This window comes from Cebus imitator, unplaced genomic scaffold, assembly GCF_001604975.1.
Source record: "Cebus imitator isolate Cc_AM_T3 unplaced genomic scaffold, Cebus_imitator-1.0 Scaffold132, whole genome shotgun sequence".
NCBI lineage: Eukaryota > Metazoa > Chordata > Mammalia > Primates > Cebidae > Cebus > Cebus imitator.
Genome location: NW_016107447.1, coordinates 993405 through 1013628, shown reverse-complemented (window position 1 = coordinate 1013628; position 20224 = coordinate 993405). Strand labels below are relative to the sequence as shown.

The following is a 20224-nucleotide window of genomic DNA, read 5'->3' as shown; positions in this document are numbered from 1 at the left end:
TCCTGCCTCAGCCTCCTGAGTAGCTGAGATTATAGGTGTGCCATCATGCTGGCTAATTTTTGTATTTTTAGTAGACACAGGGTCTCACCATGTTGGCCAAGCTGGTCTTGAACTCCTGACCTCAAATGATTCACTGGCCTCGGCCTTACCCTCCCAAAGTGCTGGGATTACAGGCGTGAGCCACTGTGCTGGGCCATTTTCTTTCCTAATATTTTTGATCTGTGGTTGGTTGATGTAGAACCCATGGATATGGAAGGCTGACTGTATTTTCCTGATGACTAAAGTTGAGCACTATTTCATGAAGGTATAGTTTCAAAATGCGTTAAGTCTATCATGCCAGTTCCTTGCTTAAAAATCTTTGACGGCTCTCCATTGCATCAGGAATAATACCCAAACCCCTTCCCATGGACCACAAGGCCCTGAACACTCTTGCCTTCACCCACCTTGTACACACTGTTCCAGCCATGGAAGAATCCTTCCATTTTTCCAACAAGCCAAACTTTTGTTCTTATCTCAAGGTCTTTGTTCTTGCTGTTCCCTCAGCCTGGCTGGCTCCTTCTTATCTTGCAGGTCTCATTATAAATGTCGTTTCTCCAGAAGCGCCATTTATCACTCTACATAAAGCCACCACTTTCTACACATACACACACACACACACACATTACTCTCAATCCCATTTCCCTGTTCTTTTCTTTTTGCAGTACTTCATCATTCTCTGAAATTACATGTGTTTACAAGTTACATGGAATTTCTGTGAATACAACAGCTACAGATCTAAACTCATCTTGAACTAGTGACTCAAAAATCACAGCCATTGATGATGTGGTTTTCCGAAATGGAGAACAACTCTTAGTAAAGTTCCGAACAAAACAAACTGCAAATGTCTCTCCACTCTTCATAGTTCATTCTTGAAAAAACAGTAAAACCTTATAAAAAGCACTTTGTGTTTACATTTAAATGAACTTTGGTTTAGTATCACATGTTTATAAACAAAATTTTCACCAAAATAAATAACCAGTGGAACACCTGAATGTTGTGCTGGACACTGGACAGATATTTGTTATACAGGACTGTCCCAGAATGCATTGCAGACCATCTAGTAAACCTACCCCTGCCCATTAAATGCTGGTAGGGCTCCTCAATCGCTATCACAGCAAAGCACCCCCTCGTGGGCAGTACTGTACACTGTAAAAATCAATGTGTCCATAGAAAGGGTACACTACTATAAGAGTGTGTGTGAGAAAACAAATGAGGTCATCTACACGGCTCTACATTGTTCCTGGCAGATAATAAATAAAACTTACTTCACCCCTCCCTCTTTCCTTCATCTGGCCGTAGGTTCTCAGTGTGATCAATAGGGAACATCTGTCATCAACTCTGGCAACAAGAAGGAAGGTACACTAAATATTTCAGGCAGTGAGGCAAGTAAATTAGGCAACTTTCACACTTATCACCCCACTCCAAGAAAGGCCCACAGAAAAACATGACAGTTACACACACTGACTGTAGAACTATTCTATTAAATACTGTAGAGCAACTTGACTCAAGAGACCTACACTTACTTTTCATTGTAACTCTATTGCCTCTGCTGTGGGGTCAACTTTAAAGACTGAAAAAAACCCCAGGGTTAGGCTGGCTAAGAAAGGGCAGGAACCTGCTGCTGTACCTCTGAATGCTGCATCACATCTGGCCTGGCTTCATGCAGCAGCAAATGGGGATGAAGGATTCTAAGGTGATTGACATCTCACACTAGATGCTTTATACAGGCATGTTCTTCTGTCCAGGATGCTTTCTCTCCCTTACTTTCTACTCTTTATTAATCTAGGCATCTCTTCTTCTATTTTAAAGTTTCAAGGTATATTATCTCCTCTAGAAGAGTTTCCTTGGACATCCCAGCAGAACCGTCACTCACTCTTTTGCGTATCTACAGGTCACGTGTCTTCTTCTACCATGGTATGTTCAATATTGTCTGTTTTTGTGCTTGGCTAACTTCCCAAATGCTCTGCAAGGATGGTGTCTGGTTCATCTTTATATCCCTGACAAACTAGCTCAGTACCCTGGCACACAACAGAAGCCCAACAAAAGTTTACCTATCTTTCCCCGACTTTGGATCTCAGAATAAACACCACAGAGTCGATGTCACGAAGATTTTTCACAACACAGTTATCCAGGCTCATTAATAAGGGTTTGCGGTCCAAAGGACAGTTTATTTAAAACAAAGGTGATGAGGTATAGGAAGAAGAAAGGAGAACAACAATTCTAACATAAACACATAGGAAGCAACTCAAACTTAAAAAAAAAAGGAGTGGGGGCAATGGAGGAAGCTATGTCTCATACTTATACAAACTGCTGACCTCAATTGATTACTTACATCCAAACCTTACAAAATAGGCATTTCAGGTCAACACTTAAGCCAGTGTTATTAGATTTTCTTACAAAAAGTTAAAGCTACAAACTTCACATTTTTAAACTGTACATAGCAACAGCATTTAAGCTTGTTTTTTCCCAAGTTGGTCTGAGTGCAAGCTGGTAAAAGAGATTTTTTTTCCTAACACAAACAAGAACATGTATTCCAAAGACAATGAATATAATACTGATGAAAACACAAACATAGTGCTTAAGAAAGGATGGGGTGAGGTGTAGATGTAATTGGGCAGAAACAATTTTGCAGTAAGTAAGGAGCTGCAATCTCTAGAGGCAACATGGTACGCTAGAAAGGGCACTGGAATAAGAATCAGAAGATCTGGATTTCAATCCTGGCTCTGCCAGTATTCTAGCCACATGACCTTGAGCAACAGACTTTACCTCTCTGAGCCTCAGTTTCCACATCTATAAAATGAGGATAATAATACTTATATCTATCAGCACTATTAAGTTTCTGTAGATATAAGGCTATTCAGACTATCTATTTCTTCTTTATTTGAGGGAGAGAGGGTCTCCTTCTGTCACTCAGGCTGGAGTGCAGTGGTGAGGCCATGGCTCACTGCAGCCTCAACCTCCCCGGACTCTGGTGATCCTCCCACTTCAGTTTCCTGACCAGCTAGGACTACAGGTATGCACCACCATGCCCGACTAATTTTTTTTTATTTTTTGAAGAGACAGTATTTTGCCATGTTGCTCAGGCTAGTATCCATTGAATGAACTTTGGTACTTTTTATTTTTCCAAGGAATTTATCTATTTCACCTTTGAAGTTGTTAAATTTATTAGCATAAAATTATTCATAATATTCTATTAACTTTTTAATATCCATAGGATGTATCATGATGTCACCTCTCTCATTCCTGATATTGAAAAGACCTACTGAGTTTTACATGGTATAACTTTCTGGCATCTAATAGGTGCTAAATAAATGTTTCTTGGATCAAAATCTACAGTCTCAAGGAGTCAAGGCTACAATTTTTAAGGTGCTTCAGATGACTGGTTCTATCTATTTATCAATACGTCTGTCTATCCACTCATCCACTCATCCATGCATCCTCCCACCCTTCCTCTTCCCCATCAAACTTTCATTCATCCAATTGGTGGCTTGGGGAAACGGACAAAAAAGGGGAAAAAAAGGACTGTGCTTCAAAATTACTGAAGGACCAACTAAGATATTCTTAAAGAATTCTGAGATGTCTTTAAAGACAGAATCAGGTCATTGTTTCTTGAAAGCAGAGAACAAGCAAGGACCTTGAAGTTCCCTGGAAGCTCGAGTTGCAAATGCTCAAGCAATGACTGAAGCCCAGGGCTCAATGAAAGCAAGCTGGTATATCTTAAATTTAGTATTCAACAACAACAACAAAACTAGGACTTGCTCCGTTGCCTTTCTGTCACTAGAAAACAAATATTCCTTGTCAAGAAATTTCTCTGATCCAAAACAAATTGACTTCTGGCCAAAAGTCTCCATCTAGCTAGACTGGTAAGCAACAGACTGCTGGATCAGCAAGCTGGATGCACATATGCTTGAAACAAAACAAACTCCAGATCAAAGTGCATGACCCAAGAATAGTTATGAGGGAAAACTGAACTTTCTTTTATTTGGATTTAGCTTAGGAAGGGAGAAAATGGGCTTTCTCTTCCTGTCTGGCCAATTGCAAAGTTCTTTGTTTAAAAAAGAAAGAGAGGCCAGGTGCGGTGGCTCATGCCTATAGTAATCGCAGCACTTTGGGAGGCCAAGGCAGGTGGATCACCTGAGATCAGGAGTTGAAGACCAGCCTGACAGACATAGTGAAACCCTGTCTCTACTAAAAACACAAAAAATTATTCAGGTGTAGTGGTGCATGCCTGTAATCCCAGCTACTTGGGAGGCTGAGGCAGGAGAATTGCTTTGAACCTGGGAGGCAGAGGTTGCAGTGAGCCAAGATCACACCATTGCACTCCAGCCTGGGCAACAAGAGCGAAAATCCATCTCATAAAATCAAAAGAAAAAAGAGAGAGACAGAACTATTAATTTGCACAGCAAATGGTGCAGGAGTGTGCATCCTGGATGCTTTGGTTTTTAAAACTTACTTGGCAATCAGACTTTACTAATTCAGCTGTCTTTCCAACCTAAAAATGCCAGTTAGAGTTATTTAGTCTATGCAAGAAAAGTGGTCACTTCATTTTAAACAGACTTGTGACTTTCCTTTTTCCTATAAATACTGATCCCCTACAGTGATGTTATGAGTTCTGATTCTATCATTTACTAGCTGCAGGGCCTTGGGAAGGAATCTTTCTCTCTGAACCCATTTCTTCATCTATGAAATGGAGATAAAGTAGTTAAGTCACAGGGTTACTGTGAAGTGTAGAGCCTACCCAGCTCAAGGCCTGACATATAATAGGTGGTCAACAAATGGTAACTGCCATTTACTATTCCAGCAGGATCCTCAAATTGTCCTCTATTTTCTGTATCTGCCACATAGCTATTTCAGTGGCCAAGCCCTGAAGACTAACAACTGCCTCTTGCATATTTTAAAAACTTGCTTTAATTGCAAATAACAGAATCTGGCCACAGAAGAGGCACATTCCCTGCCTTTCCATTGATTCCCAGGTTTCAGGAGCAAAAGCAATTATGGAGTCAAATTACAGTATCCTTAGGTGCAACCCAGTGATGATTCCCCATCTGAGGGAAAGAGGTACTGGAAGAAAATAAAAAGATATTTGTCTTCCCCAATTATCACAGAACTTTGCTGTGTGACAAAACACCATGTGGCATTAAGCCAAAGTTGCAGGAAGATGGCCCTATGCTGTCTTTTGCAAAGCCCTCTGATCTGCTTCAGGCCGGAAACCTGCCTCTGTGGGTGCTTGTCTGCTATTACGGCAGATGTTGCAGAGCTCAAGAAGTTGCTGAAACTGAATGATCTGGCTCATCTAGGGAATCTCTTTACAGCCAGGTCACCTACTGAAGAGCCAAGGCAAGAGCAGGTTTCTGTTAGCAAGGTTCTGCTGGGACAATTAACTAAAACTGACACAGGTCTCTTCCCCCAAAGAAGGGGCTGCATGTTTCAGTGGCCTAGGAATGAGGACCCTGAATTCTAGTCCCAGCTTTTATGCTAACTTGCTTTGTGGTTTTTGCCATGCCGCTTCCCCTCTCTAAGCCTCAGTTTTCTGATCATCTGTACAAGAGGGTCAGATCAGATGACCTCTAACATCCCTTCCAACTCTGACATTCTGTGTTCAGGTTGAACCTCCTGGAGAACAAATCTTAGTCTAATATTCATGTATCCTTTCCAGCCTGCTTAGCAGTAAAAGAGAAAAGAAAACAGTCACATATTTGAATGTGGGTCAGAAAAGCAACCCCCTCTACCCCTGTCTGTAAGGAATGTGGAGCAAAATGCCACGTGTATGATTTTTTACATGAACAATGAGAGCTTTGAAAACCCTTTCCCTTTGTGGACTGAACACAGCCCTGTGTTTGCTGAGAGTTCCTGATAGGCCTATCCCCTCCGTGGATCATTCTCCTCTTAAGGCACTGGGCAATATCTGTGTTGTGACTTTAGGCAGCTGAGAGAGTGGAGATGGATGAAAGGCGTTGAAAGAGCAAAGGTCAATTTGCAAAGAGGGTGCCAGGCTTCTCCTGGGACTCAAAGAGTAAATACAGACTCTCAAAGCTTTCCCTTGGACATCACCAATAGCTCCAGAAGCCAGTGATGACCACACAAGGCTGAAACCATGGTAAAAGAACTGTCCTAAACCTAATTTTTAAATGTAGCTTTTAAAAGGGGGAGGCTGACTCCTGGGATTCAGTGACCCCCTAACAGCCTCCCAATGTCCTCTGCTCTCATGTTCCACAGTACCATAATCTTACAGAAAAGAGGCAAACTGTTTAAAACTGTACCTGTACAGAGATGCCACCACACTGAGTGGGGAATCTATTTATAATTTATATATATATATGCATATTTATATATTTTTTAAAAATCTTCCAGAAAGAACAATTGAAAGCTCTTGGGAGAAGAAAAACAAAAAGACAATGTAAAACTTTCCCAGCTATCACTCAACTAGAAGTCTCTGTTCCTGGGGTTTAAAACTCTGAGTTGATAGCGCCAATATAAATCCTTTGAAATAATATACCTGACCAATGTACATACACACATCAAGATGGCACGCTGACTGTCAAGAGAGCCCTTCCCACTGGCGCACATTCCTGAGTTCACAAAGGTGCTGTGGAGAAATGACAGAGCAGAAGTTCTGGCTAACAAATGTGAGGGAAGCCATCTAGAATTCACCACAGCCTGGGTGGAGCTGGGCCCTCACAGCCTGGCCTTGCTCAGAAGTTTTGCTGCCGCCTCTTCTTAGCCTCAATGGCATCCAGGATGGGCTGCCGCTTGGACTGGTACTTCTGCCGGATCTCTTCAATCTCCTGCTCCATCATGGGGTCCAGGGCCAAGAGCCTCTTCTGAAGGTCCTCCACTGTCCAACTCTTAAGCTAGAAGAGAAGTGGAAAGTATAGTCACGACGAAGCTTAGGCCAGTGGCAGAACAGTGGCGAAGCCTGCCTTCCCAGGCACCCAGAAGGAAGGGAGACGGGAAGACACTGCTGGGTGGTGGTGGTTGGAAAGTGACAATTCATTCCAAAGAATGGCATACCTTGAAGCTTGTCTGAGATTATCTATCCCTGGAAAAGTTCTAAGTGCTAACCTTTTTGATTTAATGTACCTTGACCAGGAACTGAGTGAATAATACTCTTACCTCCACTAGCTTTTAAATTAATTAAATATAGATTCATTGTTAGGGCATTAAAATAACAGTAACTTGCTGTACGTGAAATAGTGGTTGCCTCCCCGTTCTTGTGCTGTCCACAAGATGAGCATCTGGACAGCGCCCTTCACACTTTCAGGATACGACACCACGGAGGATGGACGCTGACGAGACGCAGATGCCTGCCCCTAACCCTGCCTTCCCACACCCCCAATGTCTCGGCACTGCCATAATATCATCACCAGCATTCATTTGAGGCTACTATATAGCAGGTAACACTCTAAGCCACTTGGGAATACAGATGCAACCCTTGGCAGGGGTTGGAAATAAGGGTGGGTAGTTGGAAAAACCTGAAACTTCTGAGATCAAGTTTCTATCAAGCAGAGAAAAAAAGGACTTGATACATAAATTAATAATAATGGCTGGCATTTAGTGATTTCTATGCACCAGACACTGAGTGCTTTACATATATGGATTCCTTTAATCTTTTTAGCAACCCATGCTATGAGGACATTATTATCCTTATGTTATAGATGAACAGCCCAAGGAGGAGGATAGCTAAGTAACCTGCCCAATGTCTCCCAACTAGTAAGTGGCAGAGTCAACACTGAAATCCAGGCAGTGTGGCTCCAGAGTCAATGCTCTTAACCACTGGTACAGAAGAGCAGACTAGCAAAGCACAGGTTTTAGAACTAACTCAACCTTTGTTTAAAATGTGGTTCTGCCTGTTGCAGATGCCATAAGACTCTGACAAGTTACCACTCTCTCCAGGCCTTCCCCATCTACGGAAGTGGGACAGCAGTGCCTCATCTTATTTAATTATAAGAATTAAATGAGATCATGGCTGTGAAGTTCTCAGCACAGTACCTACGACACTGTGTGTAAAGATGGCAGTGGGTGTTATAAGCCTCTCTCTTCATAAAGGCCCAGGGGTGCACCAGTGTTCAACCTGTGTCTGCAGCTGTGGGGTAAGGGGCTCTGCTGCCATGTGTGAAGTGCTCACTGATTCCAAGTGGGCCAGTCTTGGCTGTCAGGGGTGGGAATGAATGCTGACATTATTCACAGTGGGTGGTGATACTTTATTCTGTGTGTTCACAACCAGTTTTAATAGGTACAGTGTTTCAAGAACTCAAAGGCTCACCCAAGTCTTACAAGAGGTCTGCTGTGTCCACATTTAGAAAAATCATGATCCTCAGCCCCTTCCTGTGGCCTCAACAGGAAAGCAGCACAGAAGCTGGGTGAAGGAGCCTCTTTCTGTCTACCCTTCCTTGAGTGGGTGGGGTGTGAGCAAGTATGAAGTGCTACAGTGGCCTTCCTAGAAATGACCTGTCACCACAGGAATTTTCCTTGGGCTGCTTCAGGGAGGGTGTCTGAGAAGTGAGAAACCCTAATAGTTCAAGACGAAAGGTTCTTTGTAATGTAAGGATGGAAAGACTTGAGAGTGTGGGTAAATACTGGAAAGCTGGGCTGAAAAAAAAAATGCGTCTTTCCAGTCTGTGGTTTTATACTACCTTAGAGGCTGGTGTTCTTGGCCCAAGGACATCCCAAAGAGCGGTGCTTGCCTAATCTCTGGCATTTTCAATTCCTTCTGCAAAGAGAGAATTCCCCAAGCCTAATACTGAATGTAACGGGTAGTTAAGAATGTAATCTTCGGGATCACAGGTCCTAAATGTGCACTGGCTATTTAACCTTAAACAGTAATTTCACCTCAGTTTCCTCCTTTGGAAAACAGACAATACTAGTTTGTTCCTCTGCCCTTGGTCTGTACTAAGACTTAGATGAGATAATGGTGTGATGGTCTTAGCTCAGAACTTCACATGGTATGTGTTGGAGGGACAGTAAATATTCCATTTATGGAATACTATTGCCTAGTCTTTGGCATTTGGTACCACTCCTGGTACCAATTTACGTATTAATCTGTTTTAATACACAAGCTCTCTTCTTTTGTCTGCTACCATGTGAGACGTGCCTTTTACCGTGCCTACATTATGGAATGTAAATATTCCATAAATGGAAGTTATCACTGTTGTTATTGTTGCTATTGTTATTCATATTATTGTTATTGTATATATGATTGGTAAGTCTCTTATCTTCCATAAAGAAGCTGTTTCTATAACCTCTAATTCAAGCTAGAATCAAACGTGAAAAAGAAAATATTCTATTCTATTTTGTGCTAATGCCTAAGGACTGGTACATAATTCCTGTTAACTTATGTACAGTTTAACAAAGTAGTTTTCACCCATCCACTTATAAATACTCATTGAGCACCTACTATGGGTCAGGTGCTGTTCGAGGCACATAGGCTACTTCAGTGAAAACAAAACAAAACAAAATCACTGCCCTTGTGAAGCTTACATTTTAGTGAAGCAAGGAAAACAGCAATAAACACATCAAATTAGTAAATTATTTTTACACTAGAAGGTACTCTGGAAAAAAAGAAAATAAAAAATAGCAAGAAGGAAGGGGAGCTGGGAATTAGGAGGGTAGACTTGCCTTTCATCCTGCCACTAGGATGAAGAGTAAATTGCAAAATGAAGAAGTGCACGTTAGTGGAGCTGCACTGACTTTGCAACTTGTTCAGCCACTTGGTCAAGCCCCTTCTCCTCCTTAGACCTTAAATTCCCCATTTGTGAGAGAGGGCTGACTAGATGATCTCAGAAGTCTTTCCAGACTCAGTGTTTCTCAGTGTATGATCTATGGATCACTTATATCAGAATCACTTGCTAAAAATACAGATTCCTGAGCCCCTAGCCAAAGCTACTTAATCAGACTCCGTGGGAGGTGAAGCACAGGATTTTGCATTTTAAAGAAGCTACACACGCTGGGCATGGTGGCTCATGCCTGAATTCCAGCACTCTGGGAGACCTAAGTGGGAGGACTGGTTGAGCCCAGGAACTCCAGACCAGCCTGGGCAACATAGTGAGATCCCATTTCTATGGGGGAAAAAAAATTAGCCAGGTGTGGTGGTACACAGTCCCAGGTACTCCAGAGGCTGAGATGAGAGGATTGAGCTCACTGTGAGGCCGCAGTAAGCCTTGATTGAGCCACTGCACTCTAGCCTGGGAAACAGAGCAAGACCTTGTCTCAAAAATAAATAAAAATAAAATATATAAGCTATATAGGTATTTCTTATAAATCCTCAAGTTTGATAAACATGACTCTGTATCTTCCTTTTCTGTTAGTAAAATTCTCACAAAGTATTGCTGCCTGTCTCTGGTCTAAAGCTTCTCCTGGGTTTCCAATTTCTAGGCAGCTTTGTTGCCCTTGATTCTAAGCTGGAGGCAACATGCACCCTTGCTTGTTGCCACCTTCAGACTAATTTATGGCTGTCCTAAGAACTTTGGGGCTTAAGTTACATCTGACCTATTAGAACACAGCCAGCCAGGCACTGCTGATGACTCAGTCACATCATCCAGATATGGATTTTTCCGAAAAACAAGCTCAGGCAATAGTTCTATGGCGCCACGTGTAGCATTTCACCTTCCTGGTCCTTGGTGGCATAAATACATTTCAAACGGATATCTTATAGTAAAATAACTGTGATTCTACAGTTTTGCTACAGCCAGAATCTTGAAGCAGCAAATTCTCAACCAGCCATGTAAGAAGCTTGAGGTGTTTCCACCAGGTATGGGAAATATCCACTCAGTATCTCATCTCTCCCATAGGATTCGAACATCCTCTTTATTCTGTGATTCCCATACTCCATACTTGCATATCTAGATCAGCTCCTGATTATCAGTCCCTCATTATCTCAGGAAAATCTATGATATGGTTTGGCTGTGTCCCCACACAAATCTTATTTTGAATTGTAGCTCCCACAATTCCTACATGTTGTGGGACGGACGCGGTGGGAGGTAATTAAATCTCGGTAATTAAATAGCATGGGTGGGTATTTCCCATACTATTCTAATGATAGTGAATAAGTCTCATGAGATCTGATGGCTTTTTTTTTTTTTTTGGGATGGAGTCCGGCTCTGTCACCCAGGCTGGAGTATAGTGGCACAATCTCGGCTCACTGCAACCTCTACCTCCTGAGTTCAAGCAATTCTCCTCCTCAGCCTCCCAACAGCTGGTATTACAGGTGCCCATCATCACGCTCAGCTAATTTTTGTATTTTTAGTAGAGACGGCGTTTCACCATGTTGGCCAGGCTAGCCTTGAACTCCCGACCTCAGGTGATCCGCCCATCTCAGCCTCCTAAAGCGCTGGGATTAAGAGCATGAGCCACTGTGCCTGGCCAATCTGATGGTTTTATAAAGGGGAGTTTCCCTACACGAGCTCTCTTCTTGTATCTGCCGCCATGTGAGATGTGCCTTTCACCTTCTGCCATGATTGTGAGGCTGCCCCAACCATGTGGAACTGAATCCATTAAACTTTTTCTTTTGTAAATTGCCCAGTCTTGAATATGTCTTTATCAGCAGCATGAAAACAGATTAATACAGTAAATTGCTACCAGGAGTGGGTGCTACTGAAAAGGTACCTGAAAATGTGGAAGTGACTTTAGAACTGGGTAACAGGCAGAGGTTGGAACAATTTGGAGGGCTCAGAAGAAGACAAGAAAATGTGGGAAGGTTTGGAACTTCTTAGAGACTTATTGAATGGCTTTGTCCAAAATGCTGATAGTGATATGGACAGGCTGAGGTGGTCTCAGAGGGGAATGAGGAACTTGAATTAGAAGAGACAACAAGCAACTGGAAGAAACCTGAAGGGTTTCTGGAAATGGGAGTCTATTTGTGAAAAATGTGGAAGACAGGAAGAATTATGAATTCAGCTGACATTAGATACATCAGGTAGCCCTCACATTCAGAAATGCCACCAGTGGTGATGGGTGACTTTAGGCAAGTTACTTGTCGACACTTTCTGGGATTTAATTTTCTCATCTGTAAAATGGGTATGCTGTCTACTTTGCTGCTTTTGTTCACATAAAAATACCAAGTACCTACTACACACAGGGTGCTGCTGCAGAAGTACAGTGACTCCAGGGTGCTTAATATGATTCAAATAAAATCAACCAACTTTACTGGCAGCTATCCTAGGTCAGGAACACTGCTGGGCAACATGAATATAAACGGCAGTACACCTGTCAGAGAAGCAGCTCAGGTTAGAGGCAAGAGCACTGGTGTTAAGTCAGATGGACCTGGTTCCATACGAGTTCTGCCCTTGGTAGTTGGATGCCTTTGGATAAATCATCTAATATGTGCCTCAATTTTCTCATTTTTCAATGGAGGACATTACTGATTCTACAAGGGAAGTTGTGAGGTTTGGAGGTACTGGTAAAGTATAGAACATAATGTCATGCATCCACCAGAAAAATGCCATACAGAATATTTCACTACCCTAAAAACCTTCAGTGCTTCGCCTATTCATCCCTCCCCTGAACTCCTGGTAATCCCTGACCTTTTTATTGTCAGCTACCACCTTATATAATTTTTTGGGAAATGGAGGAAGTATATAATGTAAATAATAGCTGCTGTTGCTATAAGATGAGCTCATAACATGGTACATGACACATATCACATACACAGAGGTAACTCTAGTAAACTCTATGTGAGAAACTGTAAATCATATAAATCTAATGTATTTCCTCTGGGCCAGGCCACAGCCTGGCCAAGTCCTGATTCCTACCTTCAGTATGAATAATGAAGGCTGATGGGAACTGATTTCTTCCCAAATCACCTTAGCAACTCTGAAATTCTGAATCATACCATGTCAAAGTCGGTTGCATAACCGGCCCAGAGACCCACTGGGAAGCTCCAGCTGATATTTCATCACAGAGATAACTCACAGGAATTACACTGACAATTAGCCTATGTTGCATCAGCAGTCAGGCTACACTAACCACATGAGAATGTATAGTAGAGCTTCCTTGTGCCTTGTCAACCAGTCCCATGGGAAACACAAATGGGTCTGGCCCATATCCAAAGTACAGGGTTTAGACCTATTTCAAAGTTCTGCTCCTCTGCCACTAGAAACTCTCACCTCAAAAGTCTATTGCACAAATGATGTAATGAGATGTCCCTAAAAAAACATCAAAGAGAGACCTGCCAGAGCTTTTAAGGACAAGCTTCGATTCCATATGTATCAGAGATGAACACTCACAATTTTTTCCCCAGTGTCACAAACAGGATTTCTCAAACACGTCATCCCTTGTGGATGGGCGAGTCAGGCTGATCCCGTCTCAGGTGATGTTTTATTGTGACCAAGAATGAGAAAAGAACACACCTTTGGAATTTAGCAAGATGACAGGGTAGCTTGACAGAAGCTAAAAAGTTGAATGAAGGCACCAACATACCATCCCACACCTCCACACCGGCCACTAGAAAGTCAGGAAAAGTGCAACAACAACAGAATGTACAAAGGCATCTGGAGCACCAGCTTAGTACCAAGGGTTCTCACTCTTTCTTGATGCGAATATGTTACTATTTAGAAGGGATTCTAGTTTAGAGAGAAACGACTCTAGTAAGGTAAGATTCTCAGGTAATGCAGTAATCTCTCATCAGATGACAACCAAGCAGAAAAATCAAAGAAGATGACAATCAAAGCATAACTTGTGTGGATTTAGTAAGTACCACACCATTAGTTTCAAAAGATCTTGCTCCTTAAATGAACCTTGTGGGAATTTTAATAAGAGACTTTTTCTGACCCAAATTATGGTCATGCCAAATTATTCTTCCATCAGTCCCCGATAAAATCTTCCTAATTCTTCCCCAGTAAGGAGGGAAAGCAGCAAAACCATGATGAGTTAACAATTGCCTCAATCCCATTTTAGGTTTATAATTAATCAACACTTGTAATTCTCATTATCAGAATTCCACAGAAAACTTGACCACATATATAAAAAATATGTACCAAGAAGACTGGAATGAAATGCAGATCATAAGCCTAGGTGAATCAAAGAAATCGGGCTTCAAGTAGGTGTGGTGATGTAATGACAAGATCTCTGACATGGTTCTCTTAGAAGACTGGGTTCAAATAACCCAAAGACTTTGTCCACAGAACCTAGAGAGGAGACTCAGTACATTGTGTGTGTACACATGTGTATGTATAAAGAACATGATTTAATAATTGGCAAACACAAAAATCAAGTTTTCTTCTTTAAATAATAACATTTTCTATGATATGAAGTACTTGCATACTGTTAGTTTTTTTGTGATTACAGTAGTCCCCCCTACCCACAGGGGATACATTCCAGTGGATGTCCAAAACCACAGATGTATGTATTTTGGTACTATCTAGCTAGATATCTGTATGTATGTGTATGTGTGTGTGTGTATATATATATATATGTGTGTGTATATGTATATGTATGTGTGTATATATATACACACACACAATTTTTTCCTATACATATATACCTATGATAAAGTTTAATTTTTAAATTAGACACAGTAAGAGAGAAACAAACAAGGAAGCACTTTACAGCTTCCCTTTGACAAATCCAAATTGCCAGCATCACAACTCTTATGCCTTGAGGCCATTATTAATTTAAAATAAGGGTTACTCATAAACTAGAGGAACTAGAGAAAGAAGAGCAAACCAACCCCAAAGCTAACAAAAAAAAAAAAAAAGAAAACTAAGAAAAAAAAAAAAAAAAAAAAAAAAAAAAAAAAATTTAGTAAGTTAGATGGACCACTAGCTAGACTAATAAAGAAAAAAAGAAGATCCAAATAAACACAATCAGAAATGACAAAGAGGATGTTACCACTGACCCCACAGAAAGATTAAAAAAAAAAACAATTATGACCACCTCGATACACACAAGCTACAAAACCTAGAACCAGGACCAGATGGAATCACAGCTGAATTCTATCAGATGTATAAGGAAGAGTTGGTACCAATCCTACTGAAACTATTCCAAAAAATTGAGGAGGAGGGATTCCTCCCTAACTCATTCTATGAGGCTAGCATCATCCGGACACCAAAGCCTGACAGAGACACAACAACAGCAACAACAACAACAATAAAACTTCAGGCCATTTTTCTCGAGGAACATAGATGCAAAAATCTTCAACCAAATACTAGCAAATCAAATCCAGCAGCACATAAAAAAGCTAATCTACCACCATCGGGTAGTCTTTATCCCTGAGATGCAAGATTGGTTCAACATACGCACATCAGTAAATGTGATTCATCACATAAACAGAAACCACATGATTATCTCAGATGCGGAAAAGGCTTTTGATACAATTCAACAAAAAAAAAAAAAAAAAACCCTCAACAAACTAGTAATTGAAGAAACATACTTCAAAATAATAAGACCCATCTACGAAAAACCCACAGCCAACATCATACTATATGGGCAAAAGCTGGAAGCATTCCCTTTGAAAACCAGAACAAGACAAGGATGCCCGTTCTCACCACTCCTATTCAACAAAGTACTGGAAGTCCTCCCAGAGCAATGAGACAAGAAAAAGAAATAAAAGACATCCAAACAGGAAGAAGGGAAATCAAACTATCTGTGTGCAGACAATATAATTCTATACATAGGAAACCCTATAGACTCTGCCCAAAAGCTCCTTGATCTGATAAACCACTTCAGCCAAGTTTCAGTATATAAAATCAATGTACAAAAATATAATAAATAGCATTCTTATACACTAACATCCAAACTGAAAACCAAATCAATAATGCAATACCATTCACGATAGCCACAAAAAGATAAACTACCGGGAAAATGAAAGATATGTAAATAGAATACAGCTAACCAGGGAGGTGAAAGATCTCTACTAAAAGAATTATAAAACAGTGCTCAAATAAATCAAAAATGACATCAACAAATGAAAAAAACATTGGATAAGAATGTTTTTTCATGCTCATGGATAGGAAGAATCATTGTTAACATGGCTATACTGCCCCCAAAGCAATTTACAGCTTCAATGCTATTCCTATGGAATTTTTTAAAAGCCAAAAAAACCAAGGCAATCCTACGCAGAAAGAAAAAAGCTGCAGTAACTACAGGGCTACAGTAACCCAACCAGCATGGCACTGGTACAAAAGGAGACATACAGATTGATGGGACAGAATAGAGAACCTAGAAATAAGGCTGCATACCTACAACCCACTGATCCTCAACCAAGCTGACAAGAACAAGCAATGGGGAAAGGATTCCCTGTTCAATAAATGGTCCTGGGATAAGTGGCTAGCCATATGCAGAAGATTAAAACTGGACCCCTTCCTTATACCATATACAAAAGTCAAGTCAAGGTAGACTAAACACTTAAATGTAAAATCTAAAACTATAAAAACCATGGAAGATAATCTAGGAAATACCATTCTGGAAATAGGACCTGACAAAGATTTCATGATGAAGACACCAAAAGCAACTGCAACAAAAGCAAAAGTCAACAAATGAGACCAAATTAAACTAAAGAGCTTCTGCACAGCAAAAGAAACTATGAAGGGAGTAAACAGACAACTTACAGAATGGGAGAAAATATTTGAAAACTATGCATCCAACAAAGATCTAATATCCACAATCTATAAGGAACTTAAACAAATTTACAAGCAAAAAGCAAACCTTCCTATGAAAAAGTGTGCAGAGGACATGAACAGACACTTTTCAAAAGAAGACATACATGTGGCCAACAAGCAAATTAAAAAGTGCTCAACATCTTTAATCATTAGAAAATGCAAATCAAAACCACAATGAAGCTGATTGCAGTGGCTCACACCTGTAATCACAACACTTTGGGAGGCTGAGGTGGGTGGATCACTTGAGCCTAAGTTTGAGACCAGCCGGGGAAATATCATAAAATCCCATCTCTACAAAAAAATACAAAAACAACTAGCCAGATGTAGTGGCACATTCCCATAGTCCCAGCTACTCAAGAGGCTGAGGCAGATGATCTACTGAGCCCAGGAGGTCAAGCCTGCAGTGAGCCATGATCATACCACCTCACTCCAGCCTGAGTGACAGGGCAACACCCTGTGCAAACAAACAAATAAACAAAAAACAAATCCACAGTGAGATATCGTCTCACATTAGTCAGAATTTTTGCTATTACTAGAAAGTCAAAAGATAACAGATGCTGGTGAGGTTGTGGAGAAAAGGGAATGTTTACACACTGCTGGTGTGTCAATTAGTTCAGCTGTTGCGGAAAACAGTGTGGGTGATTTCTCAAAGAACTTAAGACAGAATTACCACTTAACCCAGCAATCCTGTTACTGAGTATATACCTAAAGGAATATAAACAATTCTACCATGAAGACACATACACACTTATGTTCATGACAGCACTATTCACAATAGCAAAGACATGGAATTAGCCTAAGTGTTCATCAATGGTAGACTGGATAAAGAAAATGTTGTCCATATACACCCTGGGATGCTATGTAGCCATAAAAAAGAATAAGATCAGGTCCTCTGCAGCAACTTGGATGGAGCTAGGGGCCATTATCTCAAGCAAACTAACACAGGAAGAGAAAAACAAAAACTGAGGCCAGGCGAGGTGGCTCAGCCTACAATCCCAGCACTTTGGGAGGCCAAGGTAGGAGGATCATTTGAGGTCAGGAATTGGACACCAGGGTGGCCAACATGGTGAAACCCTGTCCCTACTAAAAATACAAAAATCAGCTGGGCGTGGTGGCACACACCTATAATCCCAGCTACTCAGGAGGCTGAGGCAGGAGAATTGCTTGAACTCAAAAGACAGAGGCTGCAGTGAGCCGAGATCATACCACTGCACTCCAGCGTAGGCGACAGACAGAGCAAGACTCCATCTCAAAAAGAGAAATATACTGCATGTTCTCACTTATCTAAACCTCAAAAACATGAGTACATACAGGAGAACAACAGACACTGAGGATTACTGGAAGGTGGAGAGTGGGAGAAGGGAAAGGATCAACAGATCACCTATTGGGTACTGTGCTAATTACTTGGGTTATAAAATACTGTAATCTGTACAGCAAGCCCCAGAGACACACAGTTTACCTATGTAAAAACCTGCACATGTATCCCTGAACATAAAAGTAAAGAAAAAGAAATCTCCATACTAAAAATAAAATTTTTAAAAAAGGGTTAAACACAAGCACTGTAATACCAGTACCACAACAGGCTTTATGATAACCAAGATGTCTACTAAGTGACTAATGGGTGCAACAGCGTAGATATGCTGAACAGAGTGATGATTCATGTCCCAGGAAGGACAAAACAGGACGGCACAAGGTTTCATCACACTACTCAGGATGACGTGTAATTAAAAGCCCATGAATTGTTTATTTCTGGAATTTTCTATTTAATATTTTCAGAGTGCAGGTGGTTCGGGTAACTGAAGCCATGGAAAGCAAAACCATAGTTAAGGTTTGGGAGCTACTGTAATTAAAAACCATTCTTAAATTCACAGGACAAAATTCTTAAAGTAGCATTTTGCATGTTTAGAATTTATTCCAACTCTATTCTGGCATGAGCTTTTACAAGTTACTCTGGAATTCACAAGGCACCTGTTTTGTTTTGGTTTTGTTCTGAGGTTGATAACAGTCTTTGGCCAAGGTAACATACTTTTGACCAAACAGATTTTTTTCACTATCATCTTGACTCGGATTCTCCACAGCAAGAACCCATAAGAAACTTTCCTATCACCCAAGGTTTACTTGCTGATATCTAGTATTACATCTTTTTAAAAATGTAGCCAGGACCCACTCTGTGTCAGAACCTATGTAGGGATAGAGGAGTATGGTGAGTAAGAGTGGGTATATGGGACAAGAAAGTATATAGTATGCTCCCTTCACACTAGTTGTGGAGAGAAAAGAGGTAGGTAAGTCATGAAAACAAGCTACGGTCGGGGGTATTAATGAGTGCTAATGATCACTAACATTAATTAGAGCTACTTTTAATTGAGTTCCGTGTGCTGGGCATTGTGCTCAGCACCTTACATGCATGATCTTAAGTAATCCTCACTGAAGTCCAAGAAGTACTCTTACCCCAACTTTACAGAGGCAGACATTGGAGGCTTAGAGAGATACAGACATTTGCCTGTGGTCCCAGAGGTTGTAAATGGTTGAATTAGAACAGGAACCTTAGCACATCTGACTGAAAGCCTGACCAATTGCATGTCAGGGCAACATGTGCTACAGAAGTTGAGAGATGGAAGAATCCCTGTGGCCAGAGTCTCTGGAAAAAAACAACAACAACAACACTTCACCCCTCATAAATTTATAATGCAAGTGGGGGGCTCATTCTAATTCAGGGAAGGGTCTGAATTTTCATTTTTAAAAATGAAATGTAAGTTTGGTTATTTCAAGTAACACACTTGAGATACAGAGAACTGATAAAATTAGGTTAAATAAACAAAAAGACTTATGACCTCATTTGTCAATACTACTAGCAATGACTCCCAGTTCCTTCAGGTGCAATACTTTTGTACACCTCCAAGCTTCTGCTGGATCTACTTCTGTCTTCTGCTTAGGGGACGGCCCATTCAGCCTTCCGGCTCAGTGCAAGCTCCAACTCCTCTTTCAATCATGTATCTTTTTTGTTTACTAAAGTGGGAGCTATTTAAGAGTAGAGACTATATCTAATATATTTTCAGAGAGCAGGCCAGCAAAAAATAATTTTCAATAAATATTTAATAAAGAAATATATCCTTAATCTTTAAGCCTTTATTTGAAAGTGATACCGACTTTTTACTGAGTTCTCTCAAGCACTAGTAAGACACTAGGCTTTTCAGCTTTGAAAGTATATAATCAATACATAAGCCTAAAAGGATAACATAAGTTCATTAAATAAAGTTATGTCAATTACTCAAAATTGACCCATGCATACCAAAATCAACATGAGCGACTAATTCAGTATCCTAATTGCAATAGAGTTACAAAGAAAAATAAAGCAAAAATTCACTCTAGTCCTGGTTGCTTATGACTGCTCTTTAAGAAAAATTCTCTTTTAAGAATACATTATTCCCCCTTATCTGCAGTTTCAGTTACCCACAGTCAACCAAGGTCTAAAAATATTAAATGGAAACTTCCAGAAATAATCAATTCCTAAGTTTTAACTGTGTGTCATTCTAAGAAGCATGATGAAATCCTGTGCTGCCCTGCTCTATCCCATCTGGGATGTGAATCAACTC

The 20224-nt window shown here is 40.7% G+C and overlaps 1 protein-coding gene across 1 annotated transcript in view; it reads right to left on the bottom strand.

Moving 5' to 3' along the window:
* Positions 1-2180: 2180 nt before the first annotated feature.
* STK4 (serine/threonine kinase 4) overlaps positions 2181-20224 on the bottom strand; it is a 105338-nt gene continuing 87294 nt past the window's right edge. The window contains exon 11 of the mRNA XM_017541199.2: positions 2181-6890. Within this exon, the coding sequence (XP_017396688.1) occupies positions 6732-6890 (159 nt within the window). The 3' untranslated portion in view covers positions 2181-6731. The remainder of the gene's footprint in view (positions 6891-20224) is intronic.